Source organism: Anguilla anguilla, chromosome 1 (genome assembly GCF_013347855.1).
Source record: "Anguilla anguilla isolate fAngAng1 chromosome 1, fAngAng1.pri, whole genome shotgun sequence".
Classification (NCBI taxonomy): domain Eukaryota; kingdom Metazoa; phylum Chordata; class Actinopteri; order Anguilliformes; family Anguillidae; genus Anguilla; species Anguilla anguilla.
This window is the reverse complement of record NC_049201.1, coordinates 68,584,322-68,603,092: the sequence shown is the minus strand read 5'-3', so window position 1 is coordinate 68,603,092 and position 18,771 is coordinate 68,584,322. Positions and strand designations below refer to the sequence as shown.

The 18,771-nt window shown below is 44.2% G+C and overlaps 1 protein-coding gene across 6 annotated transcripts in view; it reads left to right on the top strand.

The window, feature by feature from the left end:
- The window catches only part of adam15 (ADAM metallopeptidase domain 15), a 30,825-nt gene extending 15,229 nt beyond the window's left edge, over positions 1–15,596 (top strand). For 2 of the 6 annotated variants that reach the window (XM_035426632.1, XM_035426680.1), the window contains 20 exons: positions 902–1,118; positions 1,299–1,364; positions 1,693–1,764; positions 2,008–2,177; positions 3,349–3,433; positions 3,538–3,686; positions 4,136–4,313; positions 4,621–4,713; positions 4,950–5,145; positions 5,438–5,546; positions 6,130–6,325; positions 7,424–7,501; positions 7,594–7,705; positions 7,820–7,976; positions 8,990–9,098; positions 10,837–10,902; positions 11,525–11,593; positions 12,627–12,695; positions 12,852–13,027; positions 13,138–15,596. In XM_035426632.1, the coding sequence (XP_035282523.1) occupies positions 902–1,118; positions 1,299–1,364; positions 1,693–1,764; positions 2,008–2,177; positions 3,349–3,433; positions 3,538–3,686; positions 4,136–4,313; positions 4,621–4,713; positions 4,950–5,145; positions 5,438–5,546; positions 6,130–6,325; positions 7,424–7,501; positions 7,594–7,705; positions 7,820–7,976; positions 8,990–9,098; positions 10,837–10,902; positions 11,525–11,593; positions 12,627–12,695; positions 12,852–13,027; positions 13,138–13,204 (2,434 nt within the window). In that variant the 3' untranslated portion in view covers positions 13,205–15,596. The remainder of the gene's footprint in view (positions 1–901; positions 1,119–1,298; positions 1,365–1,692; positions 1,765–2,007; positions 2,178–3,348; positions 3,434–3,537; positions 3,687–4,135; positions 4,314–4,620; positions 4,714–4,949; positions 5,146–5,437; positions 5,547–6,129; positions 6,326–7,423; positions 7,502–7,593; positions 7,706–7,819; positions 7,977–8,989; positions 9,099–10,836; positions 10,903–11,524; positions 11,594–12,626; positions 12,696–12,851; positions 13,028–13,137) is intronic. The other 4 variants (XM_035426642.1, XM_035426652.1, XM_035426661.1 and 1 more) reach the window with 4 other exon arrangements.
- The last annotated feature ends 3,175 nt before the right edge of the window (positions 15,597–18,771 follow it).

Genomic DNA, 18,771 nt, shown 5'->3' with positions numbered 1-18,771 from the left:
TTCATCAAACAGGTATTTGCTGACTACCATCTATGCTGTTTTTCCTTAAAACTTAGCTCAATTAATTAGCTAAAAGCTAATTCATTATATTAAAAGCTTTATTTAAGCTTTTAATTGAATATTGATCTTATATAATGGGTGCTATATGGATTTTTTGGATGAAATATTTGAATTGAAGTTTTTTGTACTGTTTTCTTAGCCTTCTTGGACCTGAGCGCTTAAGATGCATTTTACTTTGCTTCTCTGTGTTTGTTTTTGTCAGTGTGAATTCTGGTTTGTAAGAACTTGTGTTTATTCATCGTCAAGGAGTAATAATAATCAGGATCTCTTTAACTGGTATCTTTAACAGGCCTGGAACCTGTTAGGGTGCATTTAACTGCTAGTGCCTACCATAGGAACAGTACAGATTCAGTGTTGCAATATAGTGAAGCAGTGTAATGATGTTGAAGCTCCTATATTTGTGTCTGTTTCACTTGCTATTTCAACGTGACTGTCAGCCACATTCTGCAGTTCTCATTCTCGCAGTGCTTCCACTCATTGATTAATTCATTATTTTTTTTGCCAAAAGAAGGAAGTTAATCGGTTGCTTCCATAGTTTTGGGCTTAACTTAATATTTTTCAGCACTTAAACATAAGTTTGCAGTTTACTTAAATTAACTGGAAATTCTGCTGCTGCTGCTGCTGCTGCTACTTCTACTACTACTAATAATAAGAATAATGATGATGATGATGATGATGGTAATGATAATGATAGTGTGATAATGATAATGATAATAATAATAATAATAATAATAATAATAATAATGATACATTTCCATAACAATTATTTCCATGAAGTGAATAAGAAGAATAGATTGTCTGTTTGGTGCAGTTCCTTAAGTATTGATGATCTGTTCCACAGGGGGGTGATTGTGATTAATGCAACTCTTGGCTTTGAGCTACTGCCTGAAGAGAAGGCAAAACCTAAGGGATGGAAGGAAGGTTGGAGAGGGAAGGAGGAAGAGGAGGAGGGGATGCACCTGCTCATCCCCTCACATCGGCTGGAGTCTCGGCCCGGGGACTGTGGGGTGTCCCACACCCAAGTGCCTCTCCTGGCTGCTGTGCCCCACGCGCACCGGGTAAGGTTATAGGACAGGAAAGGGTTGGTTTTTAAGGTGGGGTAGATAATCACAGCCAACCACAAAGCTTACCGTGTTGGACTTTTTCACTTGTGTTTAGTGTATATATTGTGTTAAATTTGCTCTCTCTCTCTCTGTCTCTCTTTCCTACTTTCTCTCTTTCTCTCTCTCTTCTTTTAGAGTAAGAGAGACATTCTTTCTGAGACTAAGTACATTGAGCTGGTGTTGGTGGTTGATCATAAAGAGGTAAGATGAGATTATAAAAATACATTTTACACTCCATGTAACCGTTCTCAATAGGTGTTTTACTGGTCCTCACTCATGCAGCATCCATACAGTAGTGTCCACACAGCTTGCGTGCCTGACCACATGTGTTCCTTGCATTAATGATGCGGACAGTTGCCATAACATAGTTTAAGTCATTGTTTGTTACTTTATGTCACTGTAAGATTCGAGTTCAATAACACAGTGCCCCCTGGTGTCAGGCACAGTAAAATGTCACTTGAGCCTGTGTAAACTGTTGTAAAATACCATGGAAGTGACCGCTTATTTCTGTTTATTTTGGTGCTTATAGTACAAGAACTATCAGAAGAACGACAAGACTGTCTTATACCGCATGTTGGATGTGGCCAACCAAGTGGACTGGGTAAGGCATATTTCCTGTCACATGTCCATGTTACTGCCCTTTCTTTCATTAATCCGTGTTGTTTCTCAAAATTAACGACAGAGAAATGCTCTGTTCACACGCCCCTAATTCATATTAATGAGTCAGCCCATCCTTCTATATACGCTTCATGTAGATGCAGCTTGGAACGGCGTGTTCCTGGGCCTGTTTGAGGTGAAGAACTCAGCTGCTTTTTTGTGATGCTCTTCTTCCACTGCTGTCCAGTTTTACAGACCTCTCAATGTGCGTGTGGCCCTGGTGGGTGTGGAGATCTGGAATGACCAGGACAAGATCAGGGTGGACAAGAACCCCACGGAAACACTCAACCGCTTCCTGGAATGGCGCACCCGCGAGCTGCTGCCCCGCCTGCACCATGACAACGCCCAGCTCGTCATGTGAGTCACACGACCTCCTCCAGTGAATGCGGCTTCAATATAGTTCTGTCACGTTTGGGTTCAGGAACGTCTTTATTGATTGGTATTAAAGGGGCAGTTCACCCAAAATTTGTCAAAAATGTGTCAAATCTCATTGAAACTATCTGGTTGGATAGATAGCACTTTGGGTAAGTGGAAACATAGTTTAATTTCATTTTAGGGTGAACTACCCCTTTAAAGTTATCACAAGATATTTGCAAGGGATGGTTATGAAAAGGCTGTCAAAGCATGTAAACAGTCAAAATGACTAAGTGAGTATATGCAGTGCAATTTAATGTGTGCAGCAGGGAACACCAGCTCTATTGGCAAAACTATAGAGCTTTTCATACAGCATTACCATTAGGAGTAATGTATTATAATAGTATTTAGCCAGCTGAACACCTTTTATGGAGCATTATTTCATTTGCTAGTTGGATTACTGTCTGATATTTTGTGTGTGTATGTGTGTGTTTTGGGTTTGTGCGTGCATGCGTGTTTTGGGTTTGTGTTTTGGGTTTGTGTGTGCACACGTGTGTTTTGGGTTTGTGTGTGCACGCGTGTGTTTTGGGTTTGTGTGTGCATGCGTGTGTTTTGGGTCTGTGTGTGTGTTTTGGGTTTGTGCGTGCATGCGTGTGTTTTGGGTTTGTGTGTGTGTGTGTTTTGGGTCTGTGTGTGTGTGTGTGTGTTTTGGGTCTGTGTGTGTGTGTGTGTTTTGGGTTTGTGTGTGCATGCATGTGTTTTGGGTCTGTGTGTGTGTGTGTGTTTTGGGTTTGTGCACGCATGCGTGTGTTTTGGGTTTGTGTGTGTGTGTGTTTTGGGTCTGTGTGTGTGTGTGTGTTTTGGGTTTGTGCGTGCATGCGTGTGTTTTGGGTTTGTGTGTGTGTGTGTGTTTTGGGTCTGTGTGTGTGTGTGTGTGTGTTTTGGGTCTGTGTGTGTGTGTGTGTTTTGGGTTTGTGTGTGCATGCGTGTGTTTTGGGTCTGTGTGTGTGTGTGTTTTGGGTTTGTGCGTGCATGCGTGTGTTTTGGGTTTGTGTGTGTGTGTGTGTTTTGGGTGTGTGTGTGTGTGTGTGTGTGTGTGTGTGTGTGTGTGTTTTGGGTCTGTGTGTGTGTGTGTGTGTGTGTGTGTTTTGGGTCTGTGTGTGTGTGTGTCCAGGGGGGACTCGTTTGACGGGACCACAGTGGGGATGGCGTCTCAGTCCTCCATGTGCTCTAAGGACCGGTCTGGTGGCGTCAACGTGGTGAGTGACACGACCTGGGCCTTCAGCGTGACCCGCTGCGGTCACGGTCACGACGCGGTCATGTGGCGTGAAGCCTGCGGTCACTGCTGTTTCCATGACCGCAGGACCACCTGGTGAGTGTGCTGGGCGTGGCCTCCACGGTGGCCCACGAGCTGGGACACAACCTGGGCATGAGCCACGACACCGCCGACCGCCGCTGTCAGTGCCAGAACGAGCCGCGCCTGGGCGGCTGCATCATGGAGCCCTCCACCGGGTGAGTCCAGCGAGCGGGCGGGCGGCGAGCGGGCGGCTGGCTTTAAAGTAGTGACGGGAGGGTGAGGCTTCATGATCCCCGTGACTGGTGGATTTACAGTTATGTACTGTGTGTCACAAACTGCTTTGAACCAATCAAAAGACTTTCCTGTTCACTTCAGAACAGTGTGATTGGTTTAGATCAGTGAGTGATAGTTCCACTCCTCGCTCTCCTATGACCAGGCTGCAGAGAGAGAGAGGGTCCAGTGCGGTATGCTTTGAAGGGGCGCAGTGTTACTGAGAGTGTGCATTTGAATGTGTTCTGTTGCGTGTTTGAAATAACAATACGGGAAAAAAACTGTGAGTACGGGTGTGAAATCCACAGTGAAGGGCACATGGGCGTCTCGCGGTTTTTGTGAGTTTCGTGAGCAGGTGTCCTGATCCCCGTTTTGTCATGCGACCGTCCCCCAGATTCATGCCAGGACAGCTGTTCAGTAGCTGCAGCGCGCAGGACCTGTCTCTTAGCCTGCTCCACGGGGGCGGGATGTGCCTCTTCAACGTGCCCCAGCCCGAGAAGCTTCTGGGGGGGCCGCGCTGTGGGAACCTGTACGTGGAGAAGGGAGAGGAGTGCGACTGTGGCCTGGTTGACGTACGTACCCTGTCATGCGCACATACACCTGACTGTGATCCAGTGTACCGTCTCACTCTGCACTGTACCAGCTCACTGACCGTACGCTGTGCTGCAGTACTTTAGCTGAAAATTAGCTTTACAGGTCTGTGCTACAGTATGTTTCTCTCTTGCTGTATATTAGTGTATGTATTCGATTTAGCTATGTTATCGTATAGCTACCTTGCTGTTTTCCATTGTGTTCTGAACTGTGAGCACTGGTGTTCTGTATTTGCTCGTGTGCTTGTACTGTGTGTGTGTGTGCATATGCATGCTTGTGTGCGTACAGGAGTGCAATGATCCATGCTGCAATGCCAGCACCTGCAAGCTGGTTCCAGGTGCGCAGTGTTCCTCTGATGGTATCTGCTGCAATAACTGCAAGGTATGGCAGTCAATCTGAGCGATTCCAGCAGTACAGCTGCCTGTTTCACCTCTACACTGGCATTTCCCGTCTTTTTTTTTCCTTTATCGTTAATGTTGTGGCAAATTTTCCTTTATAACCCTTCACCGTCCCTCTCTCCCAAACCAATTACTCATTTTTGTAACCCCTTCAAACCCCTTTTTTTTGCCTTGTCACCTTGTTTCTCCTCACGGTGGTGTTCCTCCCCCTCCCTGCAGCTGCGCCCGGCGGGCTGGGTGTGCAGGGACCCCCTGGGGGAGTGCGACCTCCCGGAGCACTGCACCGGGGCCTCCCCCTACTGCCCCGACAACGTCTTCCTCCAGAACGGGGCGCCCTGCGAGGGGGGCGAGTCGTACTGCTACAGCGGGATCTGTGCCAGCCTGGACTCCCAGTGCCAGATGCTGTGGGGCCCCAGTGAGTGCTCCAGCTCTTTTTCTTTTTCTCCGCATTAGACAGAGAAGCAGTGCGTGCCGTAGAGAGGGCGAGCCAAGGCCAGCCATTTTACCTGAGAGTAGAGACAGCTGAGCATTGTGTCGAGCCTGGTCCTGGCCACCCCACAGGACCTTCCTCTATAGGGGATGTACATATCGGACTGTACCTGTGGTGCTACATATGGCTAATGCTACAGGGGTCAGGCTATACGCATATAGCACATTTGGGAAGGTACAGCTGAAAATGGTTACTCTCTCTCTCTCATCCCACCCAGACTCCACTAAGGGTCCAGAAGTTTGCTTCTCCTCCGTCAACAAGCAGGGCAGTAAGCACGGCAACTGTGGCCAGACGCAGAACGGGACGTACATTCCTTGTTCTGCTGCGTAAGTTTCTCTCATATGCAAGTTGAAGCGGATCATGGGATCATCATCCACATTTGGTATTGCGTAATTCCCCGGGGCCAGCACTTCTGAAGAGAGCCAGATTAAGGCGTCTGCCCACCCTGCGTTCTGAACCCAACGGCCCGAGTTGGGTTTGCGCCAACTTCATCCCCTTCGCAGACATTTCCCAGCTGATGTGTTTATCGTCTGTCCTTTCCTGTTCAAAAACTGCTTCCTTGTCATGTGACCATCTTTGGTCACCACATGATCTGCTGTATTGAATGGAGGTCAGAAATACTCGTCCCTTTGGAGTTTTCATAAATTAATTCTTGGACAGTCTCAGTTTACTCCTCTAAGCCTAGCATGTGTTAACACAATTGCCGTTAGCAACAGAAGACCTGCAGCTGCCTCTCGTTAGTGATAACTCTTGCCTTCATGAATCAATCTATTCAGTTAGCATAATACTGTTCCCCTCAAGGCATTTCCACAGAGTGCAGTATGAAATGAATCCCCTCCCTGTATTTTACAGTGTAAATGTTACGGGTGTAGTGAGGTTACAGCAGTGAAGTTTTGTTTCCTGTGACAGTGATGTGCTGTGTGGGAAGATCCAGTGTCAGGGGGGAACAGAGCGCCCCCGCCTGGGCTCGAACGCGCAGATCCTCACCACCAAAGTGCGTCTGAACTACACGGACCTCGTGTGCCGCGGGACCTATTTCGACCTGGGGGACGACGTCTCGGACCCCGCCATGGTGTCGCAAGGAGCCGCCTGTGGGCCTGGCATGGTGAGGCCGCGTAGCAGCCGTGCTGCTGCCTCGCAAGCTCTTATTTCTTTAGCGCCGCTGGCGTCAGCATTGCATTGCACATTTTTGTAGGAGGCGACATAGCTCAGGAGGTAAGAGTGGTTGTCTGGCAGTCGGAGGGTTGCCGGTTCGATCCCCCTGCCCTGGGCGTGTCGAAGTGTCCCTGAGCAAGACACCTAACCCCTAATTGCTCCCAACGAGCTGATTGGTACCTTGCATGGCAGCCTTTCACCGTTGGTGTGTGAGTGTGTGTGCGTGAATGAGAGGCATCCACTGTAAAGCGCTTTGGATAAAAGCGCTACATAAATGCAGTCCATTTACCATTTTACATTGCATCCATTTAAACAGCTGGATATGTACCATATGCAAATTTCTCAATGGTCCAATGGCAGCATCCTACCCAGGAATCAAACTTGTGACCTTTAGGTTACAAGACTAGTTCCTTACGTCATTATGCTAACAGTGCAGCCCTTCATTTGCTGTAGTAATTAAGAACAGAAGCTGATTTAAAAACTTTGGTTTGCATTGGTTTGCCTGTCCTCTCGGTCTATTGTTGCGAAACATACTTGGTAAGAATACATGAGGTTCCTGTTTGGTTGTTGCTATAGTATAGTTTCTGTGCAAAATATTGGGTTTGTGTCTTAACTGTGGGGAGTGTTAACATTTGTAGGTTTTATATCAAGTGTTCATCTCAAGATATAAAATATGAAGTTTTATATTGAGTGTCTGTTCATAGCTCATGCATTCGATAATAGGACTGTTATTTGCTGACATCAGCGTGAAACAAATTGTGGTAGGAATTGGGAAATCTGTCTGTTGTGAAATGCTGAATCCTTGCTTTCGATAGGCGTAAATAATGAACTGTAGAGACCTGCATTTCCCTGTAAATTTGAATGTGGCAGTTATTTAGTGAGCCAAACAAGTGAAAAAGAAACCATCTTTATCTTTTGACAGTGATTATCTATTAAGCGACTTTGCTGTCGTAGCCAGTACGGCTTTGGATCTGGTTGATGCTCGGGTACATTCGCTGAGCACCAGTTGCGCCTGCAGTGACACGTCCTGCTTGTGATTCTGTTCCAGGCCTGTGTGAACCAGCGGTGCCGGGCCGTGTCAGTGTTCGGGGTGGAGGAGTGTCAGAGGAAGTGCAACGGGCATGGGGTGAGGCGGCGCCGCGTGACGGCCCACATCATGTGACGGAGGAATCATAGGACTCTGCCTTAACGAAGCTGCCGTGTCCTTCCTGCCCCCAGGTCTGCAACAGCAATAAGAACTGCCACTGTGGCATGGGCTGGGCTCCTCCGGACTGCAGATACTCAGGCCACGGAGGCAGTGTGGACAGTGGGCCAGCCAGAGACCCCAAAGGTACACTTCCTCTGCTGTTGGCCCGCCATGAGCAGCAGCAGTGTGACAGTGACTGTATTGTTCTCACCCCCCCCCTGCCCCGCCCATCATTAATCCCTGTCTCCCTGGTGCCAGAATCGGACCCTGTGCGCATAGCCCTGCTGGTCACCTTCCTCTTCGTCCTGCCCGTGCTGCTGCTCTTCCTGGCCCTGCGTTACCCCCGCTGTCGCCGAAAGCTCTCCTGCCTGAGGGGGAGCCCCTTCCACAAGGGCCCCGGCCGCCAGCAGAGCAGGTAAGGGCCCCACCTAGCACCTCGCTCACCTTGAAACGGTGAACAGGGAATTCAGTTTATTTATATATCACCGATTTTTAAAGGAGAGTGGGACAGTCTGCCCTCCCTTTGTATGTTTTGCTCTATTTAGACAGGTAAAAAAAAAAGCAGAGAGGGTAATAAAGGATGAACCACACAGCTGAGACTGCGTCAAAGCGGGGAAAATGGTGGAGAGCTGGTTGCCCTGTGAACAGCTCTGCACATCTGGCCATGGAATTCAGTTTAAATATATATAGTTTGTGTAGCATTTCAGTAGTTAACAAGCAGCAGATCAATCATGTCAGGTTATCGATCTACAATCTTGGAAGTCAATTGTTAATCAGATAATAGAAAATATAGTGGTCTTAAACATGAAAGGTCCATTTGGTCTGATGTTGGTACAAAAATCATACCAGCAAGATTTGTAGAAGCTAACTGTTTTGTCAACTGTGTTGTCACCAGTGCAGGCACACCGGCTGTTTGTGTCGTATTTTGGGGTCGCACTAATGGAGTAATGGGTCGTCACCCTGAGGGATGACCATATTGAAAACTGGTCATCTTGTGTTGTGGAAGATTTAAGTGATTCTGACCCATGTGTTTTGCTCCAGCATCCAGTGAATTAATAATTAATGAGTCATTATGGGAAATCAGAGAAAGATCTCATTGATTTTTTTTCTCCTCTGGCAGTCTTCTCTGTGTAATATGATCATGGTGACTGGTCTAGTCTGGTGTTTTGGTGTAATATTTTGTGTGGCCGTTTTGGAGAGCCGTAGTTTTATTGACCTTTAAACACTGCTGTCAGACATCCACGAATGCAGCCAGTTACACCGTCGGGACCAATTTAACACATTCAGTTTGAGCACCAAACTCTTGTTATGTATGTGGCTCTCCAGAGCCAGTATTGTACATCCCTGTATAGACTTCCCTCATACTATCTATTAGTCAGGGTTTGGTGGCATGACCCTCACACATGTCCGGTGATTGTCGTTGTACAGGACCCCGGTTACGGAGCGTGTGGACGCCAGAAATGGAGAACAGGTCCTGCCGCTGAGATACCACGTTACGCACCAGACGGAGATCCCACTGACCCCGGCATCAAACAAGGTACCGTCCCATTAGTGCGGCAGGAGTACATGTGCACACAAGCTTGCCATGCCAAAATGGAGGTATCGCTTATTTACGCTTGCAGAAGTTGCCAAGAGCAACGAGGGAGGTAGTATTTTAACTTCGACCTGCATGTCACAGAGCTCTATTGAAATGAGAAAATGATTTATTTTTCAACTTCACCCACATCTGGTTTTGATTTTCTTATTTTATTGTATTACCATTCAAATTCCACATGATTAATGTTTACCACATTCATTTTGAATGCCAGAATGTTCTTGTCTATATGGCTCGATTGTAATGCGTCATATATTGTTATGTGTCATGAAAATGTAAAACTGTCTTTACAAGCCGAACACAAACAACAATACAGTTTGCAGCTGTTATCGATATTAAATTTTGTTAAATGGTCCACAAATTCTCTACTAAGTCTGAAACAAAGATTTTCCCCTGCTTTGGTGTTTACAGCCAGGAGAGCTTGGAACCAGAATCAGAAAACAGCAGTTTCAGAGCCCACACATAATTTCATCTAATGGGCTCACGTTATTGGTTCTGTCTTTACTCAAGAATATGCTGGAGGCTGGTAGTTTATATTCCCCGGTATAAATCAGTATCCACTAGCAGGGTTTCAGAGTGTGTCTGAGCTGGAAGCTGATCTTCTGTGCCGCTTTTTTTTTTCTTTTTTTTTTTGGTTTTTGCATTGTGCAATGGCTTATGGGAAATGGGGAACAGGAAGGAACAATGAGAGAACTGTCCCTGTCTTGTTGTTATTTTGTGAACATTTGGACAAGCATAACTTAAATTCGTAGGACTATCACAATGAAAAGAACAACTGCCTGCTTGGATTTTGAGGTAAAAAGAGAGCTTGCTTGGAGAGCGAGAAATGGCGGGAGTTATATTTCGGTTATATTTCTAAAATAGGCCAGCTGAGAAAGATTTTCTGTGTTGTAAAAATTGTAATATTTCTTTTTTTTTTAAAGTTAAACCTGCAAGGATAAATTTCTTTTGACTTGTAAGGGAAAGTGAAGAATCGTCATTGAGCAGGAATGAATTTGATTTAGTACTTTTAGAAGTTAGAAGTTAATCTTAAAAGGCCTGTAGGGGGAAGCATGTGCTCTGTGTCTCAGCTTGTCTCAGTCTTGCTGTCTTGGTCAACAGGTTTGATTCCAGGATGTATGATGTAGTTTTTGTAGTGCTTACATTTTCCTACAAGTTGATGCTTTTCTGTTGTTTTCAAAGAATGTCAGGTTGTTATTCCTTTTGAAATTGTAGGTGATCTACCATATTGAGGAGATGAAATTCAAATTTTTTTTAAAAGCCTTCACTGGAGGGAGCAACTAGACCAAGTATATCTGTATAAAGTAATTATAAAGCTGTGTAAATCTGTTTGATTATTTATTGCATGTTATCTTTCATAAGCTTTATCACTTGCTGACTAATGCATGCATGAAAATAACACTGGCCATTCCAATACTGCATATTACATGGAAATACTGACTTCATAATGCATGACATGATGTAAAGCAGTAAGTATGATGCAATGCATAAAACTGTACTACAAAAAAGCTACTACCTACACTACAGTGTTTGATGTAACAAGTTACCCGTGGTCACATTCTTGTAATTGCTTATCTATTTTATGCAAATACTTTCAACCGGATTGGACCTAACCCCTTTTGACTTGCGTGATGCATGATTTACATGGGCTGCCACTCTTCCTTGCGCTTTCTCGTAACAGGTTCAGGACAGGCCTGCACCTCCTAATAAGCCCCTCCCACCTGATCCAGTGATTAAACACAGCCAGGTAACCTCCATCCATCCCACTGGGGGATGACAGGGAGCTGAAGTGAATTATTCCACACAGACTGCTGCTAGCATTTCCAAAACTTTCTGCCGTACAGTTTGCCACGTGGGAAACTGATATCCATAAAATAAGTTTAGGTTGGGTTTTGGCGTATTTTTGAGTTGTGTTTGGTTACCATGTAGGTCATAATTGCAGAAAAGTTATCAGTTCTTGAAATGATGAAATTAATGTTATACTTGACATTTTCTTAATGTAGTTTTTATGAAATCAGACGGAAAATTGCTCATAGTTTTTGTATGAAATTGTGAATTTTATTTATGTATTTATTTATTAATTTATGAATTTTATTGGCTTTTCTGCATGTCACTACTGTCCATATTTTCATCCCAACTTTGGATCCAACAGATGATTGTTTTCTGTGTATCAGAGCACACATTCAGTATCTGGGTGGCACTTTTGGATTCCATTTTGTGGAATAAGTGACTTGCTGCATGTTTATGGACTGACATTGGCAGATTAGATCTTAGCAGCCCTTATTTGGATGGGGGTGCAGATGCATGCGCTGGTGTGGATTCACTCATTCTTCCACGATTTCTTCCTCTTCTGCTGTCTTCCGTTTCAGTCGGCAGGGGAGCGGCCAGCCCCTCCCAGCAAGCCCCTACCCCCTGACCCCGTTCCCACTGGCACCAAGGTACAGGTGGAGGTGTTCTGGGTGAATGAGGGTCAGGGTGCTCTCTGCTCTAGTGCTTGTCTTAATGGCTCCCGATCCTTTAGATATAATCCAATACCTTAGTTTGTAGTGTCCCTTCCTGCTGTCCACTGATTGTCTCTTCCACAATTGAAACCATTTAACTGCATCATGTTTGTGGGGGAAAATGTGCATCTGCTCACTTAATTCAGGGTGTTTATTTTTTCTAAAATTTCCTGAATTAGGATCAATCAAGTCTTTGTTTTGGTGTAAGCATTGTGATTTTAGCGTTTGTGCTGTGCATGCGGTAGTGTGTAGGTTAGTGAAGACCTGTCGCACTTCTTGTGTGCCTGTGTCGTGTCGTGCTGTGTTGTGTTGAATTGTTTAAGGACGTTTGTTGTATGTGATGTGAATGATCACTGTCATTGCATGTGGACAAAGGGGTTTGGTGGTTGTTATTGTGCCATATAATGTGCAGTGTTTCTACAGTGTTTCCACACTGTCCTGCTTTACCCCCATGCTTCTTAAAGTACTTGATTAAAAAAATAATAATTAGCCAACATCTGTACAAATGCCTACACTCTTATTGTCAAGTGGTTTGTAAGAACCAAAGAACTTTGTACTTTGAAAAGTATGATGGTGAAGGGTGGCCTCTGCACTTCCCTCTCTTTACCATCTCACACAGCTAGTGTGAGCTGACCAGTCTACAACATGAGTGAACCTCAACAGCCAATCAGCTTCAAATCATTTAGCCTGTTGCTTGAAGAGAACAAGGGCTTCGGCAGCAAGGATTTTGGCAACATCAGTGAAATAGTCCCATTGCTGTGAATGGGCCGAATTACAGTATGTGAGGTTGTGAGCAATTCCCAAGCGTATTTCGTTTCCGTATCTCAGCCTGGGCCTCTGTATCAGGTTGCAGTGATTGGGTAATGGGGGAGCAGTGCATGGTGGTCACTCTGTCTGAGGCACGTTGGCGGGAACTGCCCGGCTGGTTTCATCCACTCTTCTCGTCTCTGTCGCTCGTCTGCTGTTTCAGCCGATGGGGGACCGACCAGCGCCTCCAAACAAGCCTCTTCCTCCTGACCCTGTCCTCACAGACAGACAGGTACCAGTGTGGTGGAAGAGTGGGGGATGGGTGGGGTGGGAGGGTCAGAGTCTCCAGCGTGAGACACCTTGACCTTTCACTTGACTCGATCAAACGGCCTTTTCGCTCTTTTTCCCCTGTTCACTTGCTGTTATGGTGGTTTTTTTCCCTTTTTAGACCTTCAGGCCAGGCAAACCACCTGTGCCCAGGAAACCCTTGCCTGCTGACCCCTCATCACATCCTGTCCCTGGAGTCCCGCCATCGCGTCCCACCTCTGGAGTCCCTGTGGAACCTGGAGCCAGTGTATCTTCCGTTCCAAATTATGGCCCGCGTGTTGCCATTGTCCCAGCCAGGTGAGCCAATTTTAACTTACCTTGCTGTCTGTATCCATTGTAAATTGACTGCATTGATGCTGTTTCCTTGCCCAGAAGCATGTGACATGTTCCTTGTGTCTCCCCTGTAGACGTGCTCCTCTTCCACCAATTCGGATGGCGGAATCCAGCAAATCCCCTGCACCTCCCCCGGTTTAACCAGCTGAGGCTTGCTGGGATTTTTGTGGACTGGGTCACACTCCACTAAACTGCACTGATCTTTTATAAGGGCTCTGCTCAGAGCTTTCCAACTGCACAGAATCCTGTTGGTGAGCTCCTCCACACCCCAACCCCTAACTATGCTGCAATCCATTGGCTCTTTTTCCTGAAGTCCTTTTTCCCTAACACAAAGACGCTCAGTCTAGCAGCAATGTTTAGGCACTTTCTGTTGGGTTACGGCTGGGAACAGAGCCTGAAGAAAGCCAATTAACGTCTTCCTGCAGCCAGAGATGCCTTTGTGATGCAATTGCAAAAATCGATCAGCTGTGAAATTTGCATGAGCTTCTATATAAGACTGCAGGACACTCAGCTAGAGAAAAGCCCTTCAGACTGCAAGAGGTGTGTAGGAAATGGCTAAATAAAGCCATGACTGCCTTCAGCATGCTGGAGAGATTGCACTGAAACCAATACCCAGTGCTTATTCTCCATGTTTCTGGATTTGGAATGAGCGTCTGGATTGGGAGGTAAGCACAGGTCATTAACATTCACCTCTCGCTGTCTGCATCGTTTCAGAATTTGTGATCTTTGCACAGGGGTGTGGGGGTTGTTTTGTACTCCACCTTTACAAGCTAACCACTGTAGCCCCCAAAGGAGGTGAACTAAGAGAACTGTGGCCCTCACCTCACTTTCTTCCATAACCTGCTAAATCCTGGGATGTCAAGAGCTTCAAACTGTTTATTTTAACAACCCTTATTTTTCACTTCAGCTGACAGCATATTGGGACATATTCTAAATGGTGGATATTTACAAGTTGAAGGCTCTGTGTTCTGTGTTTACTATGAAGAAAGATGGCAGTTGCAAACTTTGTAGTATTATCCCTCCAAGTATCTGGGAGGGGGAGAGAGAGAAAAACTGGAAACAGGAATGAAAAAGCATTTCAAGTCAGGAACTTGTGGGTTGTTTTTCAGAAGATGGAGGAATGCTTTGAATGCGGACTGATTTCTTGCTGCAATAGATTTATTATCCCTTGCGAGACACGATCTCGCAGAAGGACTTTTACCGGAAGAGGACACACACAAATTCTCCAGCAGGAAGCCGCAAGCAGTCATAATGGGAGCCTTTTATTTATTCTAGAATGTGTTTGCAGCCCCCTGGTTGAACCCAGGCTGCCCTAATGGACATTTAATGGACTCCAAGCACATGGCTGTGGTTTCAGCTCAAACCAGAGTGACAGTTTCCCGGAGTGTAAAGAAAAATAATTGTTTTATCTTCCTGTGAAAATCAACTACTGGTCCCAGCTTCTGCCTTAATACATAAGATGAGCTGTATAAACATTACTTTACGCTAGCCTTTATTTGGTGGTTTTGTCAACTGAAAGAAGTTGAAAATGTCTTGATCTAATGAAGCCATTTTAAGTCACACTGATGAGGAATAACTGAAGGTAATCTTACAGTAGCTGATTTGAAGTCTGTTGCACCCAATGAGGAGAAAATTAACTTTTTATTATTATTTATTATTATCATTATTTTTCGTAAAGTCAATTTAACCCTTAACCTATACCAGAGTTCCCATAGAGAGTCCCAAGTCGATGTAGATTCATCTTTTGTGTGAGGCTGGACTAGCATGATGTTTTTTTGCCACATATGTTTTCTCATCCCCTGAACAATCCTTGAACACTAACATTGTTTACTGGAGTGATCGGAAACAAAAAGTTGAAAGTATGAAAGTGACAGGCATATTATGTGAGTCAAGTAGCAATACATCAATGTAAAAATGACATTACCTAATTTTGTTTGTGAACCTCTCCACCACTGTCATTAATTATGTTCAAGGACATACTTCACTGTTGCACATAATATGCAACATAAATATCCCTGCTGATCTGAGAGTCAGACTGAAACTACGTTTTTCCCCCTAACCAAATATGGCAGATGGACAATGGACATATTGTAGGCTTGACTGTAGTTGTAAATTCTTATTTTGCCTTACTGGCATGTGTCATTTTCATGTTTTCAAACACTGTCACTCCTGTATTCCTGACTTTTCTCTCATGGTGGTAATGCAAGGCTTATTTTTCAGTGCTCCAACGTTAACAGAACAATCCATATAAAACTTTCTTCTGATCTGTCCTGTGAAACAAATGCAGTATTATCAGAGGGGGGAGGTAAATGAAGCACTTAAAATGTGATGTGGCTTTGGTATGCAGCTTTCTGCACTCATGTTGAGGCCTGTGCTGCCCGAGAATTAAAATTAATTATGTTGAAAAACATATTTTCTGGGGTGTGCTTTTTTTATTTATGTTTTTGTTTGATTTGTTTGTTTTCAGGCTGGTGTACTTGAAGCTTTTCTGAAGATTTCCCTAGACTGCATGAAAATAAATGAAATGCAATGAGCTGAGGAGCTTGTGATGAATATCTTTGCAGATTTCGGATTAGTACAGGGCAAGAGACAATAATGCATACTGATTGCAATAGGGAAGGTACTATAGTGTCATTTATCAGGAGCTGGTTGCAAGGATTGTCATGTCCTGAGTAAACCCAGTTGAAAGCGTTTCTATAGCATCTACCACCGTGTCTACTACTCCTTCAGCCACTGTCTCCTATACAATCTCACATATCCCATCGCGTCCCATATTATCCCTGACACACCTGTTCCCACACCCTGTCCCAGTCTGCAGAACCTTTTTATCCCTCTCTGCAGAACCTTTCAATTCATTTCTGCAGAGTATATCCCTCTCTGCGGACCCTATCCATCCCTCCTTGCATACCATATCTGAAGGACTGGAGGGAACCAGGGGAGAGACAGCTCAGGTGGCAGCTGGAGAAGAAGTCCAGACTGAGTCAGTGACATAGCTCTCAGGCCTTTTTAATAGAAGTGCTCGGGAGGGGACCGCAACCACACAGAGTTCTAAGTTCTGCTCAAGATGCTAACCATCCCAAAGAGATTGCATCAATTACGGGGGTTTTATACTGCTGGCTTTCTGATGATCTCAGCTGGACGGATGTCAGCACACCCAGTTCAGTTGTGTACAGTAAGTGGTTTTATTTTATGTGCACATGAGAGCAATGTCATTGCACTGTCTCACCCGACATTTGGCTTAACATTTCTTTATACATTTCATATTGTTTACGTGATCTCTGGATAAGGAAGTAATGTCAGTGGTCATTGCATTTGTCACAAGAAATAAAACGGCTTGGAATGATGGCTAAGCATATTGTACATATTTTTTTCATTAACTTGGTTTACGCCCAGAAGATTCTCAGTTTATTTATTAGTTATATGAGCTCTGACCTACTTATGTAAATGTCACACACTTCAGATGCATCAACATTCTTCTGAAGGAAACACACACTACAATGCACTTCCACTGACACACACTTACCATGTAACTAAGTGCACCTTTTTACTATCACTCATCAGTCTCTTTCTCTGTTTGTGTGTGTGTGTGTGTATGTGTGGAAAATGGCCGGTAACTTTTGACTTCTGTGTCTCCTTTGCCTGTGCCTGTGGGTGAAGGAATGTGGAACACCATCTGACAGCACAGGCCAATCCCTCTCCTGCCAGGCAACAAAGCTGAGTTGAAGAGTTAAACATCACAACCTATGTATATATAAATTCCAGCAAACAGCATTGCTTGCACCCTTCGGAATTAATTTAGCTTAATACAAACAGCTGTAAGTGGTTGGATAGCTATTAGAAAACACAATGATTAGTGAGTATACCAGGGGGTAGTAGAAGGTGGCCTTACAACAACTTGGACAAAGTAAAAGAAGATGTACAGTCCATGGAAGTGGTGAGACGGTCTGCCTAGTCATAGAGAGCTCTTGGTTTTAGTTTGGTTTCAGGTACAGGGATCAGTTCCGACTTATTTTGGTTGCTTTGTCGGCATTTGTGGCTGCTGTATGCCCGAACTGCTTTTTATTCTCATTGTCTCTCTTGAAGTGAAGAGCTTAAAATAATTTGTAGCCAATTATTCCATGGTGGTCAGAGTAAAGATTTAGAAGTCCCATGATTTCATTCACAGTATGGTGATTACTGCTCAGAGCCCAACTGTTACTTTGTTATTGTTATGAAGTACTGTATTTGGTTGGGTTGGACTATGAAACAACTGTGTGAAGTTTAAACAGTCACAGACAGATTTGAAGTTTTCAACAGTTGAAGACACCCAATCCCAATTAAGGTCACCATCTAGAAGAACCTTCTTAATATCAAGTCTCAGTGAAAGATGAATTGAAGACTCACTAATCGCTGTGGGAGGCTAAAACAAACCCATCACAGCCATAACCCTTTAAGCCACACTCAAACAGGAAGCTGCCTTATCACATGGCTTTACTGGGTAGCAAGATGTGAGCGTTGTACTTGTCGCACATGTGAAATGGAGGGTAGATATTTGCAAGGTTTACTCTTTGTGAAGGAAAGCGTTTTTACTACTCTGATCCTCAATGTCCCTGCCATGTCCTGTAAATAAAATTAATAACACAATGAAACTCCAAGACAATTAATAGTAGTTATTTTTCGGTTGAGGTCTGTATCCAAATTTCTGAATGTGTTTTTTCAGATGTAGGTTAGATTTCTTTCCTCTCATAGATTTTTTTGGTCAGAAATAGTGCTTGCAAGTGGTTAGATATAAATGACTCTTGAGTTACTAGTCTATGTAGTTATTTCCCCTTTTCTGATCTGTGTGATCTGTTGTTTTTATATACCAGAATGTCCGTAAAACATGCCTCTAACTAGTACTTGAAATTTTGTTTTGACAACACATTAACAGTATGCAATATCAAAGTGTACATCATTGCATGCATGTGTGAATCCACCCTGCACTATTTTGCTAAATAAGATTTTAAAAATGTTTTTCACAAATACAAATCACATGAAATCTTGTTACACACGAACAACTTTAAATCTGTCTTTGCTGTCTTGACTGCCTCCTGTTTCATTTAGGATAAACTCTACACAGTGGCCCCATATGGTTCTAGGAGTCTGGTGCCTACACAGAAGATGAATTGAAAGCATGATCACATATAGCACATTTGCTTCGAGCAGCAGTAACTAAGATGGAGGCTGCAGAAGTGAGGTATTCATCTTAGTTCTGCTCTGATGTAATTTCTGGAAAATTTTGGTGAGTGTAAATAAATATATGGTGGTTGGAGGAAGTGTGAGTTACAAAAATACTCTTCCTTTGAGACCTACCTAATGGCTTTTTGCTCTCACCTGGTCAACCAATACAGACACTGCAATAGCTATAAGAAGAAACCACAACACACATCGCATGTCTCAGGCACAATGTATTTTCAGCAAAGTTCAAATGAAACTTGCAGTGCATTCTGATGGCTATGTCTATTTCCAGTCTGCTGTCTGGTCTTGTAATTCAACAGTCATTATTGTGATCAAGGCCACAGCCACCTTTGAAATGATTTTCACTTGACTATTTAGTTACATATTCACCTGTGCAGTTTTGTACTGAATGAAAGGAACATTTAAAAAATGTCAAACATCTCTAGCATATAGCCACTTAGAAGATGAAGTTCATACCAGTAACATTTTCAAAGTCCAAATTTGAAGTCTAT